At 37.7% G+C, this 23,327-nt stretch overlaps 4 protein-coding genes across 9 annotated transcripts; 1 reads left to right on the top strand and 3 right to left on the bottom strand.

The window, feature by feature from the left end:
• The first annotated feature begins 1,689 nt into the window (after positions 1 to 1,689).
• LOC103321648 (uncharacterized) lies at positions 1,690 to 3,867 on the top strand. The gene is made up of 2 exons (XM_008223480.3): positions 1,690 to 2,486; positions 3,150 to 3,867. The coding sequence occupies exons 1-2, from the start codon at positions 2,035 to 2,037 to the stop codon at positions 3,592 to 3,594; spliced, it is 897 nt and encodes a 298-aa protein (XP_008221702.2). The 5' UTR covers positions 1,690 to 2,034; the 3' UTR covers positions 3,595 to 3,867.
• A 1,178-nt stretch (positions 3,868 to 5,045) lies between these two features.
• On the bottom strand, positions 5,046 to 6,049 carry LOC103321646 (thioredoxin H2). Its single transcript, XM_008223479.3, has 3 exons — positions 5,844 to 6,049; positions 5,590 to 5,712; positions 5,046 to 5,469 (listed from the first exon to the last, which is right to left on the bottom strand). The coding sequence occupies exons 1-3, from the start codon at positions 5,979 to 5,981 to the stop codon at positions 5,338 to 5,340; spliced, it is 393 nt and encodes a 130-aa protein (XP_008221701.1). The 5' UTR covers positions 5,982 to 6,049; the 3' UTR covers positions 5,046 to 5,337.
• A 2,614-nt stretch (positions 6,050 to 8,663) lies between these two features.
• Positions 8,664 to 12,694, bottom strand: LOC103321645 (glycine-rich protein). The gene is made up of 4 exons (XM_008223478.2): positions 11,796 to 12,694; positions 11,519 to 11,700; positions 9,455 to 9,529; positions 8,664 to 9,336 (listed from the first exon to the last, which is right to left on the bottom strand). Exons 1-4 carry the CDS (start codon positions 12,478 to 12,480, stop codon positions 8,947 to 8,949), a joined length of 1,332 nt encoding a protein of 443 aa, XP_008221700.2. The 5' UTR covers positions 12,481 to 12,694; the 3' UTR covers positions 8,664 to 8,946.
• Positions 12,695 to 13,383: 689 nt separating this feature from the next.
• LOC103321644 (AMP deaminase-like) lies at positions 13,384 to 20,776 on the bottom strand. 6 transcript variants are annotated; one of them, XM_089045047.1, is made up of 20 exons: positions 20,138 to 20,776; positions 19,771 to 19,967; positions 19,627 to 19,678; positions 19,064 to 19,246; positions 18,547 to 18,722; positions 18,354 to 18,405; positions 18,115 to 18,242; positions 17,859 to 18,038; positions 17,600 to 17,667; positions 17,370 to 17,512; positions 17,100 to 17,161; positions 16,662 to 16,775; positions 15,654 to 15,794; positions 15,062 to 15,214; positions 14,911 to 14,964; positions 14,724 to 14,834; positions 14,379 to 14,552; positions 14,224 to 14,304; positions 13,925 to 14,023; positions 13,384 to 13,826 (listed from the first exon to the last, which is right to left on the bottom strand). In XM_089045047.1, exons 1-20 carry the CDS (start codon positions 20,637 to 20,639, stop codon positions 13,758 to 13,760), a joined length of 2,739 nt encoding a protein of 912 aa, XP_088901173.1. In that variant the 5' UTR covers positions 20,640 to 20,776; the 3' UTR covers positions 13,384 to 13,757. The 6 variants fall into 6 exon arrangements, with proteins under 6 accessions (XP_088901173.1, XP_088901175.1, XP_088901176.1 ...); XM_089045049.1 differs by having other exon boundaries at positions 19,064 to 19,210; XM_089045050.1 differs by having other exon boundaries at positions 19,064 to 19,156.
• Between the last annotated feature and the right edge of the window lie 2,551 nt (positions 20,777 to 23,327).

The raw sequence follows: 23,327 nt of genomic DNA, 5'->3' as shown, positions 1-23,327 counted from the left end.
TATACCTACAAAATTAAATAAGGTTTCCTAATTAAATTCATAAGCCAAACTCTCCAAGTCCTTTAAACTTCCCAGTTTCCAGAGTTACTTTCCTAATGGAATTGGAAAACCACAACTTTCGCTTTTATCCCTCTTTCCATTTTGTATTACTTTCCTAATACAAGAGTTTGAAGGATTCCTACTGCATTGTGAAAAGGATTACTTGAGAGTTTCTTGATAGGTAAGACTCTTAGGTAGATGCATATAAATACAATTGCTCACGTTCAATCAATTTCGCAACCTACACTAAAGTATTCACCTATCTTGAATGAATGTGTGAAGAATCGAATTGAGAAGAAGATCACGTGTACCAATTTTAGACAACTTTGTGGCAAATCAAGGTAAGTATTTTTAGTTGCTTATGCTTAATAAGTTTTACATTTTGATCATCACGTTTGAGAGCGACCTACCACCCCTACCAGAATAAGGCCAAAGTAGGCTAAGCTTTACCACCACCCACTACACCGGGCCATCTGTGCCATTCGATCATGTGAATGATGATGACATCATGACCTCTACGGTGGCATCCAATACAAAAGTTGCACTCGTAAGTTGTAGGTAGCCAATCTCCTTTCTATGAAGAAGAAGAAATGCTTTTGATTACGTTTCACAACAACTTTAAAACGCTTGTGAGTTATAAAAGTACTTTCTTTAGAAATATTCTCAAATAATAGTAAAATTTATGTATTCTCGTTTTATTCTCTTTCTATCTCTTCGCCTTTTCGGATAGGTGATATGACATAGGGGTGGATGCGGTCTGGTCTGATTCATAAATGACCTAATTTCATACAAAGAGAGATAATTGGGCTTAGAAAAGAGAAGTGCTTTGAAGTTAGACTTAGGGAAATATTAGTTATAGAATTAAAAATTTAGCATTGAACTTAAATTAATTTTTTTAAATAAAAAAATTACACAGTCGGGCCCCGTCCGGTGTAAGGTGTGAAACTAGCATCAAAACTTATTTGAACCAGTCTAGTCTAGTTCGATGCTAGTTTGTTGACTTTTTTAGTCAACACGAATTTTTTCGAGTTTTTTCTTTCCGATGTGACTTAGTGTTCTAGTTTTCTAGTCTCGATGCCCACCCCTAATATTACGTAGGGAAGTTTCTCTTTTCAAAAGGAAGTAAGAGATATTGAAAGACTTCGAAATGCAAAGTAGCATTGACATTGACAATAACTCCTTGTCTAATAAGCAAAGTAACAACTAACACCATTTGCATTGCTGCTTTCGTAATTCAATCCAATTCGCCACTTGACTTGCCAGCTGCATTATTATTAAAAGCCACAAAGTCGGTCGACACCACAAAATTACAACTATACTTTACAAGAAAGAATAAATTGGATCTCACAATGTCACATATCAAAGCTTGGAAGAGGAAAGGGCGGCGTAATGAACAATCAATAATTAAATTAAATTAACCAAAGTTAACTAAATAAAAAAGTAGAAAACGGTGTCGTGTTGTGGAAACATTACGTGTCCAGAGATGGCGGCCATTTATCACTCATTCTATGTACCTCACCTCATCACCAGCATCAACGACCGACCAGAATCTGTGCAACTGTAAATATTTTCTTTTAATTCTTAAAAAACCCAAAAACAAAAAGAAACAAAAAAAAAGTCTACAATGATACTCGTTTCTTCAAGCTCCCCCCACTTGACTGCACGTTGTGGTTTTTATTTAATATTAATACCATCTGTGTCCTTCTTGCTCCTGGAGCAACCTACCTTATCGACAACAACAACACTGACGAAACGCGTACCAAACCAAGCGCTCAAAAATCTCCACACTCTAAATCTAAAACTAGAAAAACCGCGTTTCGTTTCGTTTGGGTTTTGCTCGCCATGCACTTCCACAACCGGCCCACTCGCCGCTATTTCTCTCCGATTGCCCCCATTTCATAATTCTGGTTTTTCAAATTCAAACCACAGATATCCACATTCTTATCTTTCAATTCACAGCGGAAAATTAAGCGGAGCCGTTGATTGGAGAATCAGATGGGCGTGGACTTCTACAACGTGCTGAGAGTGAACCGAGACGCGACCCAGGAGGACCTGAAGAAGGCGTACAAGAGGTTGGCGATGAGGTGGCATCCGGACAAGAACCCAGTTGACAACGAAGGAGCAGAGGCCAAGTTCAAGCAAGTTTGCCAGGCCTACGATGTCCTCAGCGACCCCCAGAGGCGTCAGATCTATGACATCTACGGCGAGGAAGGGCTCAATTATGGTGACCCAGATGATATTTTTGCCGAGTTCTTCGGTGGATCTGGGGACAGAGACAGGGTGTTTAAGAAGAAGAATAGCGTTAATGGTAGTTATGGCAGTGGTGGTGGCGGGAAAAGTAAGAAGCTTGCGGCGATAGAGAGTAAGTTGGTGTGTAGTTTGGAGGATTTGTACAAAGGCACCAGAAGGAAGATGAGGATTTCAAGAACTGTTCCTGATGAATTTGGGTGAGTGCTCTAATCTCTCTCTTTCTGTGTCTCTGTTTTTGAGTTCCTTTTATATATTTATATGTGGGAATTGCTGCAAAATTTGTTTTTTCTTTAATTGGGATTTGGAAATTTTGGAAAATGATGTGTTTGTATTGTTTCCTAATTTAGAGTGTTTGTGGCATGTTGACTCTTTCGCTGACTTTAATTTGGTTTGATCTAAGCATATATATACATTATATGGTTCAAATTGGATCGAGTAGCTTTGTTTAGGGTAGGTGTTTGAGTTTGCTAATTAATTAAACCAGACATTTGGAGATGTTTAGCTGATCTTGACTTTGAATTGAACGATTTTGGGTGAGATTTCATTTTGTTTGTCTCCCTCCTGTAAAGGGAAGGGAATTAAGGCCTCATGAAGTTTCTTAATTTGAGAAGATTGTCCTTTTTTGTTTTAATCACTTAGCAATCTAGTAGCTTGTGAATTGGTGCTGAATTGATGATTCTTTGGAGATTTAGGGTTAAGTCCTGGGTAGAAATCTACAGAGCAGCCCTGAGCTTAGTCTGGTGTAACCAAATTTCTTTGTAATAAGCTTTTAGACATTTGGTTAACTAAAACTTTTTTGCCCTTGAATGATTCTCTCCTCTAGTTCTGTTTTGTCTAATGTTCAGAACACTCTGTTGCAGTAAGCCGAAGACAGTTGAGGAAATCTTAAAGATAGACATCAAGCCTGGTTGGAAGAAGGGTACGAAAATCACCTTCCCAGAGAAAGGCAACCAAGAACCAGGAGTCTCTCCGGCAGATCTTATATTCGTGGTCGAAGAAAAACCCCATGGTGTTTTTAAGAGGGATGGGAATGACCTTGTGGTCACTCAGGAGTTATCTCTACTCGAGGCTCTCACGGGGACTTTTGTCAATCTGACAACCTTAGACGGAAGGATTCTGATGATCCCAGTGAGAGATATAATTAAACCTGGTCATGAGGAATTGATCCCTAATGAGGGAATGCCCATCTCAAAAGATCCCACCAAGAAAGGAAACCTCAGGATCAAGTTTGACGTCGTCTTTCCATCGAAGCTGAGTGTAGAACAGAAAAGTGATCTGAGAAGGGTGCTTGGTCGAGCTGATTAATTCCTAGTTTGATCAGAGTTCATGCCTAACTAGGATGCCAAGTCCATTAACTCTAATTGGCAAATTAAGATCAATTTTGTAAATATTTAATGTTTCCACTGCTTAATTGTGCATACTAGGAAGCAAAGCTTTTAGGGTTGGATTGGGCCTTCCATTTCAAATTAATCAGTGTAATAGCAAAATAGCTATTAGTCCTTTCTTTTTTTAGAATGATGGAAAAACCATTTGTGTAATGTGTTTTTTTTATATAAATGATGAACTTTCTAGCTTCAAGCTTCTTCTCTCTCTGATTATTTCTTTTGCGGGCAATGCCCTATACATTTGAGTGGTTGAGGAGAATTGGAGTTACAAGCTTGTACAGACTTTGGTCCGTGTTCATATATTATAAGTCAGTCGCTGGAATTCATTGCATGTTGTTGTCTCTGCTTAACCGTTGGGGTTGGTGGTCCTCAATCCTGATGGTACAAACATTTAGAGGGCAGGGCATATTTTTCTACCTCCAAGTCCAACTTATTCGCTGGCTATGTCTTTAAGTCATAGTTGAACACCTCCAGACTTTTAAATTCATTACAACTCTCTCCAATTTTTATGAGTCTTAAGATTATGAGAAATTGAATTGAGAAGGTGTTGAATTGAAGAGAATTAGATTTCATATTCTATTAAAGTTGTTTACTAAACCATATGGAATTGGGGTAGTAGTGGTTACTAATTATTAATATGTCCTCGTTATTAGGTTCAAATAGATGGCAAATTTGAAATTTTCAAAATTGTGTGAGGATATAATGAGTAAAAAAGATGAATTCCTAATGAGTTAATTCTCCCGAAATTGGAATACCACCTCCCAGCCAAGAATTGAATTCCTCCAAAATCAAGAATTCAATTCCTAATTTTGTGCAGGCCCCAACTTACTTTTTAATTCCTTGATGTGAAGTAAACACATAAATTTTTCATAGATGAAATTCAATTCATGATAAAAATTTCAATTCCTAATAAAAATTCCAATTCCTAATTAGGAAACACGCCAAGCTCCACCACAAACCCCTTCTGGCCTGCATTTTATGAGCATCACCCTTTTTTGTTCTTTTTCTTTGTAGTGGGATTGAAAAGGTGATGCTCAACGTGTGCACGAGCGCCAATGAATATACAATACCATAGTGATAAGAATCTGACGGGGTGCTTAAATGTAAGAACATACGTACCTTTTTATTTTTGTAATAATGATGAAAAGTTGAGAATATTTTTGATATTACGAAAAAGAGATTACTAGAGCAAACGTGAAGCTGATTATATGTAAGAATCATGATTTCAATATGTATTATTGCAGGGATCAAATTTGTGATTTCAAAGCAAGTTGTGAATTGTGATTGCATTGAGATGGATAATTCATGAGTTATAGTATACTGGTACTGGTATTGAGTCGGATTATAAAAGGAAGGAGTAGGAGAGCAAGAGAAGAGAAGACACATACCATTTCAAATTAAAATCAAAGTGAAATAACAGTTGATAACTACAGACACCATAACTCCATGCATGAAAATTAAATAATTTAGGTTCATATTTTATTCACTCTCCCCTCTGAGAAACAAAGAGAGGGGATGGAGACACCTTATTTTTTTTTCTTCTTTTTTTGTTGGCTTTATTTCCACATCATCATATCTTCCCGATCGATCGAGCTCAATTTGACTCAGAGCATCAGCCATCAAGCTTCTTCAAGCTTCTTCAATCTTCATTATTATTTTTATTTTATTTCCTGTGTTTCTCAATCTTCTTCTGGAGTTCCTCCTTCCTGGCCCCCACGACCTTATCAACCACGTCCCCTTTCTTCACAAAAACAAATGAAGGCATTGCCTGCACCCCAAACTCCCTAGCCACATCCTACATATATATACAATTAATATCAATCGCTCAAATCCTTATTATTATTTCAATAATATAGAAACAAAAATTCATCATGCATAAATAAATCAAAATATATATATTTATATATATATATACCGGTAACTCGTCTACATCCAGCTTGATAAACTCAACGTCTGTGTATTTATCAGCATACTCCTTCAATGTTGGCTCCATGGCTCGACAAGGTCCACACCATGTTGCCGTGAAATCTATCACCATCTATATATATTTTTTCATCAACACCACCACCACAGTGCAAATTAGTACAACAACAACAAAAAAACTCAAAGATTATGTGTATATAGAGAGAGAGAGAGAGAGAGAGAGAGAGAGCTTATAAATATAAGTACCAGTTTGTTGCTTTCTTTGGAGGCATTGAAGTGAGTGCTCCATTGGTCCTTGGAATGGAAGGCCATGATGCGAGACTTCTTTCCGCGTGACGAATCATCATCGGAGTAGTCTTGAATGTGTGATAAGTTGCCTCCCATCTTTCTCTTCTTCCTTCTTCTTCTTCTTCTTTGTTTTATCAAATTAATGAACAAAGAAAGAAATGTTGGGGTATTTGTAAGTGGTGGCCAAGGGGGGTTTATATACTAGTTACATGGCGGCAGTGGGCAAAAGGGAGTTGTATGATGACCTATAAGAAGGAACCCGATTCATTGCATGTTTGACACAACTACCATTCTACTATGTGAACCGTTCATATCTTGTCCGAGAGACCAATTGTTCCAAACCTACACTAGTAAAACTTTTGTAATTCCAACATTTTTTTTAAAGTTCGTATTTATGAGCTGATTTCAGATTTATGATTGGGCCTTACCCTCCTATTTAAGCAAGTAAAAGAGCAGAAAGGGTAAGTTTTGTGACCTGACGTCAAAAAAAATGAAAACAACGTGTCTACTGTAAAATACGTTAATGGAGAACTTGCCATAAAGAGAAGAATGGGATAAATATATTCTCTCACCATTAGCATCCAATTTAAAACTAAAAGTCAGCGTAATTGTAATTAATTAGGGCCAGGCAGACCTTTTATTTTTTTTTTTTTTTTTTTTTTTAAATATAACTACAATAAAGCAAAACAAAGAATAATGCTACTCAAGGGCATCTTGTTTTTTGTACTTTACAGGTAGGGCTCCCATGTTTTGCTTCGTCCGAGTTGCGCGCCACGCATGCATGCACATAAAGCAAAAGCTACCATACTTAGGTAGCGTTTGGGAGTGCTGAAATTTTTTAAAAAGCAGCTTTAAAAAAAATTTCCAAAACTAAGGTGTTTGGTAAACAGCAAGAATCAGCTTTTAAAAAAAATTGCGGTCAGTGACCGCTGTTTTTCCAAAGCAGGGAGAAGGCAGCTTTCAAACGCTGCTTTAAAAAAAAATTAACCGGTAGTTTAAATGAAATTTTGGCTTTCCCAGAATGCCCTCACTTACTTTTTAAATGGACAATCCTTGTCCCTCCAATTACACAACTCCCATCTGCAACTCTTCGAATCAAAATGCACAGAGAAGGAGAAGAAGATAAAATTTTTGAAAAAAAAAATTGCAGAGAGAGAAGAAGAAGCCCCATCAAATGAAAGAAGAATTCATACTCAAGCGAAGAAGAAGCCCCTACAACCTTGAAGAATAGTTAAAAATCTAAGATTTGAGAGCAAGAGAAAAACAAAAAAGTGAATAACTCTGTAAACATAGACCATAACTTCAATGATTTTACCAACGTCATGTCCAGCCAAAGAAAATCAAACCAGCTTCCCACCAAAATAAAATCCAATCTTACAATCCCACTCACATACATAGAGCAAAGGACCATGACTCAAAGCTCTCTTGATCTGGGTTTGGATTGAGTTTTTAGTTTTAAAATTCTTGATCTGGATTTTTTTTTCTGGGGGTGTTTTGAGGCGATGGCGAAGAGAATGGGGGGGAGAGAGAGAGAGAGAGAGATGGGGTGGTGTTTTTAATTTTAATTTTGTACATATATTTTTATATTTGTATATTTTATTATTATAATAATATTTTTTAGACTAAATTTTTTGATTAAAAAGTGTAAATTAAAAAAAGAAAAGGTTGAAGTGTTTTTTTTTTTTTTTAAGTAGAAAAGGAATGAAGAAAAATATAACCAGTTTTCTTCATGTCCTTCTCTGTCATTATACACACTAAAAACACTTTTGATAAAAACTTATCAAACACTTTGACTACTCACAACAGTTTTCAAATACAATTTACCACACGCCTAACTGTTTTTTTCACAGCAGAAGCAATATTTTTTTTAAAGCACAGCAATGTCAAACTAGCCCTTACCACCCACAAAGCCAAACCACAAATGATAATCGCTTTTGGAAAAAACATTTATATTATCCAATCACATGGAGACCCAAATTGCGGCTGGATATATAGTAAACAAATACAACATGTTTTTCTTTTGGCTAGAAACATCTTCATATTTAATTTATGATTGAAGGGAAAAAAAGAGAAAAAAAAGAGCAAAATATGAAGACCACTAAAAAAAAAAGCAAAAAGCTAAAAAGCAACTATATCGGGACCGATCTGAAAAAGTTTTATAATTTTTTTTTTCCTTCCATAGATGAAAAATTCAGTGATAATTTGTGGTGCTAGGACTCATTTGATTTTCAATTCGTTCCTTATTCGTCTGTACTTCTCACCAATGAAAATTCAATTTGTTTATTGACAAGTAGATATGCTTTTGAAGATTATGAACAAAAGCAATCTTGCTATGGGACAGAGAGGGGGCCAATTAAAGCCAAAAACGCATAGTTTGGCATCTCATTCGCTGATTAATTTATTTGGGCGATGTAGAGTAGAGGTACATCTAATCTAAATGGATGCAGTAGACATGCCCATAGTTTATCCTCGAAATCAAATAACGATAGTTGATTATAAAAAATAAACCATCATCAGATGTGGATGTGTATTGATTGGAGCAATTGCTCCCTTAGGAAATGTTATGGATTCGAATCCTAATATCCGTGTAGTGCATGTGAGTTTAGCATGTTCTTGCCCCTCTCAACAAACATGTCAAAATTCAATTATTACAAAAAAGGTCAGCATAATTAGGGACCGTAGCAGTCATGGACACCAGCAACCATGAACATATGCCACAGCAAGAGATTCATTTATTAGGGTCTATGAGAAATGAAATAATTGTACTACTCATAGGGAGAAATCTAATCATCAGGCAGGCCAGCACCTGCGTTAAATTAAGTCAAATCATGTCCCAAAAATACTGCAACATGTTACCTCTTTCAAAGTTTTTGACAACAAAATGCATGAGCTGAAACTACAAAAGACCAAAAGACGTCCTTGATGGTGAATTCGTCAACAGCAAAACCCACAGCCAAATAATATTTCATGCGAAGCAGAAAACGTCTTCGCCCCCACCCCCCACCACAACCCCCATTATAAAAACTAGTAAAGAAGCATCCTATGGAAACTAACAGTATTGTCATGATGCAACTCCAACGTTGGCTGAGTTATGGCCATCTTGAGCTGCGGAACCATGGTGGTTGTAAGAGGGCCCACCACCTCTACCGCCCCTTCCCCTATTGTTATAGTAGTTCCTCGGATAATAATTTCCAGGCTGGTCATAGAACTGGTTGCGGCCATTCTGGTAGGGTCCACCTCCTCTTCCACTGCCTCGAACTCCACGGCCATTGGTGTTTACTCTACGCCCACCTCCACCACGACCACCTCTTTGGTTTTGATATGGCCTGCGTGAAAATTGCTGTTGCTCGGATTCTATATCTCTTTGATTGTACTCTACTTCTGTTTCTAGCTTGGCTTGTTCTTGTTGAACAGAGACAACCTCAGAAGGATTTTCTGTTTCTAATTCATCCTGCAAAGCAAGAATGTCCCTTATTTCAATAAATAAATAAAAACAATTCCCAGGAAGAATTGACAGGAAAATGCTTAAAAAGAATGAATGACCGTAGAATGTAAGCACAGAGCACCACCTTCTGAAGTTCCTCTGTGCGACTGGATTGGTTATCACCAGTCTCGTTTCCTTGAAAATTTTCTGTGTCTTCATCCTACAGAGCATATACAGAAAATTCAACACTTATAACTTGACCAATTGCTATTGCTCAGTTAACAACAACAATAACAAAATCAAGTAATCAAATATATTATAAATGGGTGTGACCAGAAACAGCATAACAACGGAGTTGAAATAAAGATAGCTATCCCATATGTATCGTCAAAAGGAAACAAGTAAACATTGCATGCTCAAGTTGTCATCCATACCAGATTAAACAAAAAAAAGTAAAGATATCTTTATATCTTAGAAATATATAAGAAAGAGAAATGCATTAGACAATCTTGATTCGAAGTTTTGGATAGATCTCAATGCACTCGTTCAAATCATCTCACATGCAAATATAAAGAACTCCCAGGTAAACTAAAAAAGATGCATTGTACCCCTGCCTATCTGTGAAAAATTACCCCTATTTGAATTTACACCATCACTACCAGACACAGCCCCCCCTCCCCCGCGCCCCTCTTCAAACCTCTGACAAGTATGGCCGATACAGAAGTTAACTTATTGCAGAATGGAAGTCAAGTCTGCCTCCAAACTTGTTAATCATATAATTTAGGTCGTGGACAAGTTCACATACGTCCTCCACAAGTCTCAAGTTGCATTTAAATCAAAACAGGCACAATGGGTTCAGGAGAAATGCAGTGGAGCTAAGGGCCAATGGCAAAGCAAATAGATTAGGCTGAAATACAACAGGCGCATCACTAAAATGTACCCTCTGGCAGCAACCAGACTTACTAAAGTAGACTGAAATATAACAACCATAGATTCATGAGCAAAAATCCCTAAAGGGAGCGGAGTGGGGAGTAGGTGGTGGCAAAGTCTGCACCCACCCCCAAAAAAAAAAAAATCTTTGCAGAGCACCCTCAAACAGACTACTTTAAATAATATGGCTCAGATTCAGTCGAATGGGGTTACCAAAAACTAAACATTTTAGATGGCGGCAAAGTTGTACATGACATGTTATACAAAGTGAGATGGGAACCAACAACTACCTACCCAAAAGGGCTAGAAGGTTCTAAGCATATACACATCATATCAAATATCTTAAAGAGTAGTGGAAAAAGATAGAAAAAAAAACTTTTAATATGTGTGGTTCAGCTGTAAAGGAGATAATGAAATTTCAATTTCACAACAAAATACATCAATGCACGTTAGAAAGATTTTAATGATCATTGGGCATAGCATTCAGAATAATTATGACTATCGTTGTCACATATACAAGAAGCACATAAATTTTCACAGATCATGTTTGAGGCACAGAGACCCACAAATGAATGCTCACAGAATGACAACTTCTGAGCCTACAAAATAAAATACGACCTCGGTTGAGACTAATTCTGCTCGTGGTTCAAATAATCATAGTTTCATGTAGTGCTAAATATCAATCTGCAATATTCTAATTTATGTTGGTCAGTTCAACAAAGAAAACATCTTTCACTATTTCATAGTTTCCAAAATGCTTGCATCTAGAAGGGAACATAAGCTGCCAACAACTCATTACTCACAGTAGTTCCTGAGATTGTTCTACTAATTTCCAGCTTCCAGTCAATTAAACCCTCTTTAAACTTATGATAGACACTACTATGCCCCACAGAAACGGAGTCAGATCACCACATCTTGCACTTCAACGTTTCAATCAACCAACAGAAAAATATAAGCATGAGTATAAAGAAGACAAATGTTCTTAAAAAGAAAAGATGGTCCACTACTCATGCTAAATTGCCCACATAACATGTCTAAGTTTATGTGTTCCCAAATATACCAATTCTCGGAGATTTTCTTTGCTTACATCATTGTTTAATTTTTCTAAACCTAATTGTTTTGATGATATGCTGAAATAAGAAGTAAAAACAAAATCATGCATCACAATCGAAACAAACAAAAGATCATAATGACCTAAGCACCTACATTGTTATTGGAACAACACAAAGCAGACCCCATATCACAAGTAGCCAAAACTTAAAACTAAATCAAGTTATACCTTCTGCTGGAAGTGTGCAACTTCACCTTCCACCTGGACAGGCACCTGCACCTGCACCTGAAAAGGAGCATAGTTCCCAGCAGCAGCTGCCGCAGCAACTTCCACTGGAGCTTTCATTTCCGGCGTAGTAGTAAAGTAGACCGAAGCCATAATCTTACTAAGTCTCTCTCTCAAGCTGGCATCTGCATAAAAAATTAAACCTTCAATGTCAGAGAATCAACCACATAATTTGCAAAAACCCAACTAAACATATTTCACAAAAAGATTGAAACTTTACAGGTCACACTGGCATTAGGCTCAATGGGTTGGTCCGACTTAGCGAGCCAAAGCTTGGCGTGCTCGATACAGCGCTGCAACGCATTCTTATGCGACAAGCTGGAATCGACGGGCCGCGAGATCAATAACCCACCGAGCGTCGAAATCAAATCCAAGTCCCTCGCGCCGAGCATCTCAGTATCGTCGTCGGTGATGGTATCGTAGGTTAAGCAACATTCTCTCTCGTGGGTCCTGGTCAGAATAATCCGGGTGAAGTCACTCGGCGACTTGACATCGAACAAGGAACCAAAGTAGAGTAGATTCAGAAGCTCCTCAACGGAGGCACCTTGACGGTCGTCAGATTCAGTAGGCTGGGCGACACTGGACTTGTCGTCCTCTTGGGGTTTATCATCCGAGAGTGGTTGGGTGGAGGCGGAGACCTGGTGGCGGTGCACCGCGAGGTCATGCTCTTCGGTGACGGCGACGGAGAGAGGTTGGCGAAGCTTCTCGAGCTCTTCGATGAGGACGATGACGGCGGGCTTGGAGCGGAGGACCTCCTCTTGCTCCTTGTTGAGGACCTTGCCTTGGGAAAGCGCCTCCTCCATCTGGATTATGCGGTTTTGTTTCTTGCGTAAAGCTCGGATGCGCTTGTTGATGAGGCTGAGGACTGGTCCGTCGGCGAGGTCCGAGGCCGCGGTGGCCGCCATTTCGACTTTGGGTTGGTTCTAGGGTTTTCTGTTTTGTGGTGATCGGCGAGAAGCACCACCAGGTGGCGGTGGTGGTTGTGGTGGTGGCGAGGGTTTTGGAGAACACGAAGCAGCGGGAGGGATTTTTTTTGTTGGGGGGGAGAGAGAGAGAGAGAGAGAGAGAGGAGGGAGCTGTAGACGTGTGAAGGGGGTTGGGGCTTTTTGGGGTTTGGAAATTCTTGTTGCAAATATTAATAGGAGATTTTAAGGTGAGTGTGTAGGGGCACAACACAAGTCACAGGTCTTGTCTTCTGTGGATAGTGATAATGGGTTGGATTCATGATAATGGGTTGTGCATTTACTGGCCCATTTCAAACAAATAACCCAACAATTTGAATACGGAAAACTACTGTTTTATTTTCTATTTTATTGGTTGGAACTTGGGAGTCTTTGAGATCAGATCAGACCCAGAAAATTAAAAATGAAACTTGAAGTTACAACATTAGTAGGATTGCGTCCCATGAACCGACCACGATTGTAAAACTGCTTAAACGGTGAACTCGTGACTCTTTAAGTCTTTGATTGCTTTAGCACGTACATGAAGAGAAAACAGACAAAGGCCTCAAATTCAACAGGCGAGGGGTGCAATGCAACCTTCATGACTAAAATACAAAGCGTTTTCTCATCTCCATTCAGTTCAGTTTTCCTCACCTCTCTCATCTATCCTATTTCTCTTCAATTTTCAAAATTCCATGGTAATATACTGGGTCGTGAAGGCACATTTTGTATGGGTCATTCGTCGGTCACAAGTAAAAAAGCTGGTGGTTATCTAAATTCATAGTCACGCAACATAAAAATTGTGATAACACATCAACTCTAATCGGAGGCTATTTTCATAGTGAGAAGCTAAAGGAAGAATGCTAATAGTGTAAAGGTCTCGTTATAAACCTCCATTTTTCATACCAAGTATACTTATAACCCAAAAAAAAAAAAAAGAAATTAGGATGGCTTCCAACTTTCTAGTGAGTCAGAGACCTGTAGAAACCCAAAGCCTATGAACTCCAACAAAATTGGATCAAAACTAGCCATGTGTCTTCCCTCAATGCTGTGCTGAACTGCCTTGGTTGAAGCTGTTGTGTCTCGTTGATACTTTTATATTTAATAAATTAATAGCACCAAATTCTTTTCAAATTTGGCAGAACAAGCTCTAGAGGAAATACTGCCATCAGCCTTGTTTTAACACCTCCAGTTCATTGGCACCCGACTGTCAGGAAGAAGCAACACTTAGTATGTTTGCCTCATGGATCTGTTTCTACTGGAAACTTGGCTTTTCCTGCATAGATGTACTGTATCTCCTCCTTCCAAGTCTGCAAGAAAAGCCAATCATTCAGCAAGAAAACGAGGAGGAAGGGAGATGGGGAGGGAGGGCCTTTCAAAAAGTTCAACAGGAACCATAGACACTTGCCTCATGTCGAAAGGCAATCCTCAAATGAGGCACATTTGTCTTCTGCATGTCATTTCCTTCAGGGCCTCTCAAGAAATACTTACTACCAAGCCAGTGCGACTGCAGTTTGGAGAAAAAGATAACTAATTATCGTAAAAGACCTTGGGGGTATAATCGGATGGTACAAATAGTCAACATCAAATCTGAAAATGGACTAAACCCAGTAATTGTATGCATGAGAGAGAGAGAGAGAGAGAGAGAGAGAGAGAGCATTTAAATTTCATACGAACACAGAATTTTCTGCAGGTAAATTTCCTCACCTTTGCTACATGTGAAAATCCAGATTGATAGACAGAATTTCTCGCCACCTCACAGAGGTCACAAGCACTGAGCTTCCATACCTGAATTATACTGATTTGATAAGATACACAACCATGAACACTGTAAATAAATAAAAAATCATGAGTAGACAAACCTGTGCTGCAACACTATATTCTTCCACAAGCGGTTCTTTTGTCAAATGGATTTGTAAAGGATCATCGCTTGAGAGTGAGACGTTTAGACCACGTTGGAAGAACATAGGAAAGGGGTTGCGATGGTAATCCAAGAAAAGTGAATTATTGCTCAAAGGTGACATAAGCAACCCAACCTGCTTTTAAGGGAAGTTACTAATTGTATTGATATCACAAAATCAGAAGCAGGACAAGGTCAATAACAAGCTAACAAGATTAAAATTGTATAGTTAGTTAACACTAAACAATAAGATCACACAGATTGACGTGGATAAATGCCAGTGAAACAAAAGTCACAAGGGGCCAACCTGGGCCAGGTAATACAGGTACTGCAAAACAGGAGTTTTGCGAAGATTGATCCCATGAGAGATATTATGGCATAGAAGGAATCCGGCAGCCAAATGGTCAATATCACCCGCCTGCAGAGTATAAAATTCCTTAAGATCACAACGACCATTAAACAGTAATATGTGAGTTTAGGTAGCAGAAAACCACCTCCCCACAGTGAGGTCGGAATTTTATTGTAGGCAGCCCCTTTGATTCACGCAGCTGGAAACAAAGGGAAACAAGAGAGTAGAATCAATTTCAATATCCCTAGATATAATTTGCCATCTTTTTATACTTACAAGGATCAGGTGTTGAAAACCTTATTAAGAGTGTACAAGTTTGCATAGCAGTAATAAGCATAATAAGAGTATGCAGGATTGAATTCATTAGTCCATTCAGCTGGTGTTGGCATGTGTTTAGTTGGACGCCTTTCTGGTTTACTTTCATCATCTACAACGTCAAAACCCACCACCTGTTTTCAAACAAATAACCATGTTAAAACTAAAAACATATAATATAATGACTGAAAAGCTATTAGTATTAAGATACGTCAATGAGTCGAAATTGGTGGTGGATTATATTAAAGGGATGAAAGGTTTATCCTTAAATGTATATGACTATTAGACATGTTTATTAGGTTGTAAAACTGTGGACTGTCCAAAATATTAACAACTCTACTGAATTTTGTATAAAATTCCTCTCGTTCAGTAAAGACATGGTTAAGCAAAGCAAATACTTATATTTTCTTAGTAATTTAAAAGTCTTCTACCCAACTAAATCCACCATTTAAGTCCTGTCCTGGGATTTGGAGTGTGAAACTCACTCCACCACAAAATCACACACATCAAAATATCCAGCACATCTTTAAATAACATCCCTAAGGCATCTACATATCTGGAAGACTGACCAACCTGCATCAGGAACAAATGTAGTTGAGGATGAGAATTTGGATTGACGGTGGCTTCAAAGAGCGGTATGAACACATTATCTAAAATATTCTGGAAAGAGGTAACAATTCCCATCTTCTTGTAGATATTGTATAGCCGTGGTAGCTGCAAATTGAAAACAATGGTAAAATCTCATGAGCTGATGTATGAAGCTAACTTTAAAGGAAAAAGTTACCAGGCAAACTAGACATTTAGAAATACCATGGAGAAACCCAATACAATAATCATGCAAGTCAATGGATGAGGAACTAATAAAGTATAGCTACTAATAAGAACAAACTACAGATTCATAGTCAACAACATAAAATATAGGCAACAGAGCCATATAAACTCTTGTTGGTATTTGTCTCTCAGTAGTCAAGAACACGATCTTACCATAAATATCTAGAGCCTCCTTATGCAATATATGTCTAATACATGTTCAGTCTAACGCTCAAAGTGACATAAAATGCTACAATGAATAAACACATTATATGTAGCTACCATGCTCCATTCTCCAGATCATATTGATGCAGTACAAACCTTTTTCAATTATGTGTGCATACTGTTCATTCACGGTCCAATACAATATCAAATTGTCCATAAAATTTTGCAGATGATCATTTTGCTAGCAGAGTGGAAGCAAAAACTTAATGGTTTAGATCCATATCAGCAGGATGAAGACAATTTTTCAGTTTCTTAAATAGGTCCAATTCTCCCACAAACCAAATCATTTTACATGTTTACACCAATTCTACCCTTATGACATATGTTAAAATTAAGTACTGATGAGCAAATGCCAAAAAGAGCACATATAGATAAGTCAAATTGCAATCACACTTGGGAGTACACCACATCTAATGATATAAGCCAAGTGAAATATGAAAGGCATCATCATGAGTACAGGATCCCAACAATGCAGACAGACAGTTGACTACTCACACAACTGAACAGGAACCAGAGAAAAAAAAAAGGTAACAAATATTTAGATACCTGTATTAACCAGACAGCGTTCTCACTATAGATTGAATTGTTAACGAACCAACTAGCCAGTTGATCCCACTCACTTTGTTTCCTTCCATAAACAGAAATCCTGTACTCTGCCATCTGAAGGAAAAACAAAAAAAAAGATACAATGATCTAAGAGGCCTACCAATAATCTTTCTTTTATAAATAACTGATATAAGCCTAAAATAATTCCTGAAGAATTTTATGAGCATTCATCAATACAAACCATCACAAGAAAACCTGAGATATTTGAAACTGCTATATTCTTTGGTAAGTTGAAAACACAGAGTACTAAGAGAAATGCATTATTACACATGAGCACAGAGAGAGAGAGAGAGAGAGAGAGAGTAACAGTCGAACAGTACATTTTAAGTTTTCCAAGACCATAGCATAGACAGAATACAAAACAAAGATTTAAAAAACCTGATATCTGCTGGCTTCAAGATCTGACAGAACTTCTTTTGTTACTTCTGCTAAAAACCTCCCTGCAATAGTACAAATAATCAATCAACTTTTTGAGAGAAGTTAAAAAAGAATCAAATAAGATGTCATGTAGGTCCAGTCCAAGGCTATTTATTTTCTACAAGCCAACATCATGCAGGAAGAGGTGCAGTACAGGTCAGGTTACATAAGGATACAGTTGCAAAGATGAATTTTCCAAACTGAGTGGCTTAACATTCATTTTGATCATACCCTGGATAAGATTGTCCTGCTTCAAGAATATTTCTCTGAGTCTGCTCTGTCCACATGGATTATACTTTAAGTTGAATTTGTCAAATCGATGGAAAGTACTCTTATCCGCATGCACATCTAACAAGTCAACATTCAGATCATGCCTGAAATAAAACACATACCATACCAGTATAAGAGAGACAGATACTACAATTGATAGATACCAATCAAAAGATCAGAGCAAATTGTACCCTGTCAAGTCCAAACTCTCAAAGACTTCCTTGAGTGTAAGATATTTTCCATCTCTGAATATGACAACCTGCCCAATTTAAGTTGTGTGGCATAGTTAGTTAGGAAGTAAACTAACTGTTGATGAGAAACGAAAAGGTGATATTCTGAAACAGAAACCAGAGGGGCATTGCACCCCTTTTGAGCCATGGAACAATGTCGAAACTAAAGTTCATAGCAAGTTCCCTGAAACAAACAACTAAAAAAGAATATAGTTTCTACCTCATCAGGTTCTTTTTTAAGCTTTGACTTGATAAAGGAGAGGAGATGCTTCTGGTTCATGCAAGCAGAATGGTGCACATGCGTATCAACTTTCCTAACATTGTAAAAATCACGGTGTGGTGCACTCTTCTGGGCTAAAAATTCCCTATCCGCATTTAGCAACAGATGAACACGGAATTTCTGCACGATATTCAGACAAGTCAAACAGAAACCAAAAATAGACGTCCAAGACAGGGAAAAAGTTAACTGAACCAACCTCCTCAAGAAATCGTAACCTATGATGGCATGCAGAGCGTACATTCCCAATAGACAAAACTTTTAGAAGATAATGCAAATCAGTGAAAAATGCTGTTGAACTTGCAACAGGGAAAATATCTACAGTGTCTGCAGAGAAAAACAAAAGGTAAGTGCTCATGAAGCAAGATTTCCTAACTCAATTAACTACAACTCATGATGTATTACTTTTACTAAACTATGAATTAATTCAGTGCTTACCATTTTCACTTGCATAAACATGTATCACACCGTCTTCCATCCTAAAGCAGTGCTGCATGAAAGATTTAAAAGAAAGAAAAAATTAAACAAATGCTATGAACAAAAGAACTCACTTGAACAGTCAAAATTCAGACAGATTTTATCTGCTGCAAAGAGTGAGAGACAGATTATGAATGAGAAGAGAATGACTCACAGTTGATGGTTCAACAGGTTCAAAATGAAACGGATCACTTTTCTTCTCTGATGCAATGGAGTCTGTTCTGGCTACCGTCCATGGAGCAACTTCTTCTCTGTAAAGATACCTCTTACGTAGATCCAAGCATTCTCGAATCATCTTGTGCACTTCTTCTTCTTCTTTGCTTATTGAATCTACACAGAATTGTTTTGACAAATAGCCAAGGATGCATCAAGTTATTAGCTACATTGAATGATAGAATATTTCTTGTTTGATTATAAGTTATAACTAAATTTTTTGTTTTAATTCAATTGCCACAAAAGAATCCTTTGTACAAATTACCATGTCAATACCTACCGTACTACAACATTCAAAGTTCAAACAAAATGTTATATACAACTACAAGTCAATAGGCAAAAAATATTCAATAGCATATAATGTGCAGGTCAACCAACAAATTTTAAGGTCAAAGGAAGTTAGAAGTAAACCAGATACAGAGCTGTGAAAGTATTAATGGCTGGGAAAATGGGATTACCATGCATTGATGCACTCAATGGTAAAACGATGCTGGTAAAATTGTGATCATTCTTCACGGAGTTTCCTGAGGCTGTATCTACCTTTCCATCGCCTTGCAGATCAACACCAGATTTTGCTTCAGTTGAAGTCACTTGATACATTTGATCTTGTATAAAATTCTTAACATCACTTTTAAGAAGAACTGCAGAAGAATTTTGAAGGTTTGAATTTACATCCTGCAAATCCATCTACTTGTAAAATGGTTCAGTTCTAGATGCTTTCATTTCATCAACAGATCCTATACGAAGGCAAGTAAACATGTACGAAGTAAAGATATTCTTATGTGCTATAGTAGAATCTGTTGACATTTTGGCCACACACAGGTTTCTGATTTCAAAAGAAGGTTCCAGACTCTTTCTCCATGCTTTATAATAAGTACAATTTTGACATTCATTATAGTGATGATTATTTACAGTACGTTTTTCTTCATTGTCAAGATGACATCACAAAATTCTCTTCTAAAAATGGATTCTTTATGAACATGGCATGACCAAATAATTGTCAGAATCTATTGTTTTGCACCATTGCTTTGAAGCCTTCGCATTTGTTTTGTACCTTCATTTTGGTAAACTGACTGAGAAAAAAAAAGGAAAAGAGAGGACAATGATCATTTTCTGATAAGCATAATGCATATGAATGATAAGCTAGGATTACAGAGACACGTACAGTTACGGTATTATCTAAAGAATCTACATTTCCATAGTTGAAAGTATCGTCATCTTCATTTGCAAACTCAGTTCCTTCCTCGTCGGAGTCTGCAATACTTTCAAAGGCATTTCCAGCCTGAGACCTCGGAGTCATTAACCTTCCAATCGGCGTCATCCTTGTATTGGAACCAGAGTGGTTACCAGACTGACCCTCTCCTACAGCAAGCAAGGTGAAATAAAATTTTAATATTATAAAAAAAATTGCTACTAATTGGGATATAAAACTCTCTATAAATTCCTTTGATCAAGTACTCGACCAATAAACAATTTTCTCAAATATTAAATGGCGACACAGAGAAATTCAAGTGGAGACTGAGAACACAAACCGGTTCTTTGATCGGTTCGAAGAAGCGGAAGCCCCGAGGGAATTAAATTGAGCTTGTCTAGCGAAGAAGAAAACCTTGGAGCTCGAAAATTCGGGGGCGGATCAAACTTAGCTTCCTCTTCCATCCAATCGGTGCTCCTCGAAGCCACATTGGGCAACGAAGACGATATCCTATAAGACTGAAGCGCCTTGTCGTCGACCGACCTCGGTCGCATGTTCCGATCAATAGCCACGTCAGTGACCTCACCGTCAGACTCAAACCCTCGCTCTTCTCCGTCTTCGATGTAACTCTCTTCTCCTCCGTCTTCGGTTGCAGAGCGATTATCGGAAATGCGAGATGGCTTGCGGCGGATCTCAATGAGGCGCTGGAGCACCTGGTCGACGCTGCGCTTGTGGATGTAGAAGGCGGAGACGGCCATGAGAGAGGCTCCGACGAAGGCCGCCATGGCCAAGTGCAGGGACGAAGTCGACGGAGCTGAAGAAGAAGAAGAGGACGAGTCCATCGGAGCGGACCCTAAACCCGCGTTTTGATTGATCAAAGCTTCGAATTCGAGGTTGAGAATGGAGGAGTGGCCGTTCCTGTTTGAAATGGCGGTCGATTGGTAGAGCGGGTTTTATAGTGTGCTCTGACTCCAATGGAGAGGTGTTGCAACCAAGGGTTTAAGAGTGGGAGCCACCCAACTCATACAAGAACAACAAGACTGCCAAGTCAAATGTCTCATACATAAACTGCCACGTATGAGACCCACGTGGACTGCACAGAAACAGTGCCTTGGGCCTTCTTTTATTTTGATCAGATGAAGCCCATGGGCTTTACTAAAAATAAGCCCGTCAATACTTTTGTCTCTACGTAGGCCCATAGGTACATGGGCTTTTTTTCCTTTTTTAACAAAGAGGTTTGTTTTGTAGTCATAATTGGTATGAATTATTGCTTATTCATCCTAGACCTCGTACAAAATTTCAAACCACATATTTATCGTTAACTCGACAAAATGTTGTCTGATTCGAACGTCGAGTCAGTTGGACGACACTTGAATATCATTTTCATTTGCCCCTCCTTCTCTAACCTTTTCTTTACATACCGTGTCACTGATATTATTCCAGCTGACATGGGTCAACACAAGTGACTCCCAGTAACAAGATTAATTTACTTTGTCTTTTTTTATTTTTATATATGACTAGGGCTAATAATGGATCGTGTCGTATCGGGTTCGTGTCGTGTCGGGATAATGAAAGTGTCAAAAATGCTCAACCCGAACCAAACCCATTTAATAAACGTGTCGTGTCGGGTTCGGGTCGTCTTTTATCGTGCAGGTTTGAGTCAGTATGGTTTATAAATAATAACATGCATATTACGAAACTCACAACTGAAAAATTTAAATTTAAAAAAAAAAGAGTAGATAAAATATAAAGGAAAAAAAGATAGACAGAGGAGAGAAGAGAGAAGGAAAAGAAAGAAAGAAAAAATAGAAAGAGAGAGAGGAGAGAAGATTGAAGGAAAGAAAGAAAAAAAAAAGAGATGAGAGAAGACTAAAGAGAAGGAAAAGAAAGAAAATAAAAAAAGGAGAGAAGAAGAAAGGAAAAGAGAGATAGGAGAAAGAAGAAAGAAGGAAAAAAAAAAGAAAAAAAAATGGAGGAGAAGAGAGACGGAAAAGAAAGGAAAACACAAAAGAAAAAGAAACATTATAAATATCAAAAGGCATACCATAAAATTACAAAGTTGTTTGTAGCATGATAAATAAGACGTTTGAGAGAAATGATGGTGGTAGGGGTTTGAAACCCCTTGTATGTGTGTTGAAGTCTCCATTTCTCTTTATTTTTAGCTAGTTAGCAGGTTGTACACGGGTTGACGCGACCCATTTAATAAACGGGTTAGACAGGTATTATAGTGGGTTAGCGGGTTGACTCGAAATCCACCCGTTTATTAAACGGGTCAGAACGAATTGATCCAAAATTGACCTGTTTCGAGTCGTGTATCGGAACGTATCCGAAATTGTCACCCTATACGACCGATATGACGGAGAAATCAAACCTAAGATATTCATACAAACTCTTAGCACGTGAATACGAGTGCTTTTTGAGCTAAGCAAAGCAACTGGCTTTGGAAGAATCCATGCATCGGGTCTACTTTTCTTTTCTCGACCCTTTACACTCCACGGAAGGGCTGCTAAGATTTCATTAAAGGGTAATAAATATATTAATCAATCACAAAGTGCGTAAAGTGACGAGGATTAGTGCGGTGAGAAAGCGACGTGGTGAGAGACCTCAAAACAAATCATGAAGACTAACCAAAATATTTGAAGACTAACCAAAATAAGCCAAGGGCTAGTAGGGTACTAGATTGTAAATAAATAGCAACTCTGATTCTTAAACGCCTTCGTAAATCATGTTATATATTTCTCCGCTATATTCTATTATTAAATTATAATTCGGGAGCTGGGTTTCTATTAATTTATAACATATTCTTTTCTTTGTTTGGTATTTGTCTTTCAATTCCTGATGCGAAATTTTGTAATGGTTGTGTAATATTTTTATTTTATTTTATAGACGTAGTAATTTCTATGTCTATAAAAAAATATTATAATTTGGGATGTGGTTAAGGGTAAGGACCCGTGGGGATTGGGGTTGAATTTTTCCTTGTTACTTTCTAAATTATCTAAATTAAAAATTAAAAAAATACACACAAATCTTACTCTCGTGTTAGGAGTTTGAATTTTGTTATACTCATTACCGAAATTTGAAACAAGAGAAAAAATGTCTGTCTTCATTCTCTAACTTTGAAGTTTTCTTTATTAACGGAATCTTCGAAAGTTGTTACAACAATTGAATGTAAAAGATAATGTTTTTTTTTTACCCAGGCGAAGAAGGACTAAGTTATATCTGGTAAAAAAAACGTATTAAGGACTAAGTTATAAACTAATAGAATAGAACAGTTTATCTGCCACTCCATCGCAAGAGCAAATAAAAATACCACATTCCTCTGTCATTATAGCTTATGTTAAAATTATTCATATGTGATTTAAAGCTAAGATAAATAAGCACATTTTTCAGGTGCTGTAATGTTATCAACGTCCACTCATATTATAACTCACGATACATGACAAATTGACCATGTGACGGCATCAAGACTTATTTTCCAGGAAACAGCAGGATCGGTACGTCTAATACAAGATAGCATACAATTATTATAG

Source organism: Prunus mume, linkage group LG2 (assembly GCF_029339155.1).
Source record: "Prunus mume cultivar Tortuosa linkage group LG2, ASM2933915v1, whole genome shotgun sequence".
NCBI classification, from domain to species: Eukaryota; Viridiplantae; Streptophyta; class Magnoliopsida; order Rosales; family Rosaceae; genus Prunus; species Prunus mume.
Note: the sequence above shows the minus strand (reverse complement) of the source record. Positions and strands in the feature narration are given on the sequence as shown.

Bases quoted from the DNA above. Each gene is read 5' to 3' on its own strand.
- LOC103321648 (XM_008223480.3), top strand. From the start codon at position 2,035: ATGGGCGTGGACTTCTACAACGTGCTGAGAGTGAACCGAGACGCGACC. The intron at 2,487-3,149 runs GTGAGTGCTCTA...ACTCTGTTGCAG, and splicing joins ACTGTTCCTGATGAATTTGG to TAAGCCGAAGACAGTTGAGG.
- LOC103321646 (XM_008223479.3), bottom strand. From the start codon at position 5,981: ATGGGAGGCAACTTATCACACATTCAAGACTACTCCGATGATGATTCG. The intron at 5,713-5,843 runs GTACTTATATTT...AAATATATATAG, and splicing joins CCAAAGAAAGCAACAAACTG to ATGGTGATAGATTTCACGGC. The intron at 5,470-5,589 runs GTATATATATAT...ATATATATGTAG, and splicing joins TGGATGTAGACGAGTTACCG to GATGTGGCTAGGGAGTTTGG.
- LOC103321645 (XM_008223478.2), bottom strand. From the start codon at position 12,480: ATGGCGGCCACCGCGGCCTCGGACCTCGCCGACGGACCAGTCCTCAGC. The intron at 11,701-11,795 runs GTAAAGTTTCAA...TTTTTTATGCAG, and splicing joins GCCTAATGCCAGTGTGACCT to ATGCCAGCTTGAGAGAGAGA. The intron at 9,530-11,518 runs GTATAACTTGAT...TATGCTCTGTAG, and splicing joins TTGCACACTTCCAGCAGAAG to GATGAAGACACAGAAAATTT.
- LOC103321644 (XM_089045047.1), bottom strand. From the start codon at position 20,639: ATGGACTCGTCCTCTTCTTCTTCTTCAGCTCCGTCGACTTCGTCCCTG. The intron at 15,215-15,653 runs GTTGGTCAGTCT...GTTTGAAAACAG, and splicing joins TACATTTGTTCCTGATGCAG to GTGGTGGGTTTTGACGTTGT. The intron at 14,024-14,223 runs GTGAGGAAATTT...TCCAAACTGCAG, and splicing joins GATTTTCACATGTAGCAAAG to TCGCACTGGCTTGGTAGTAA.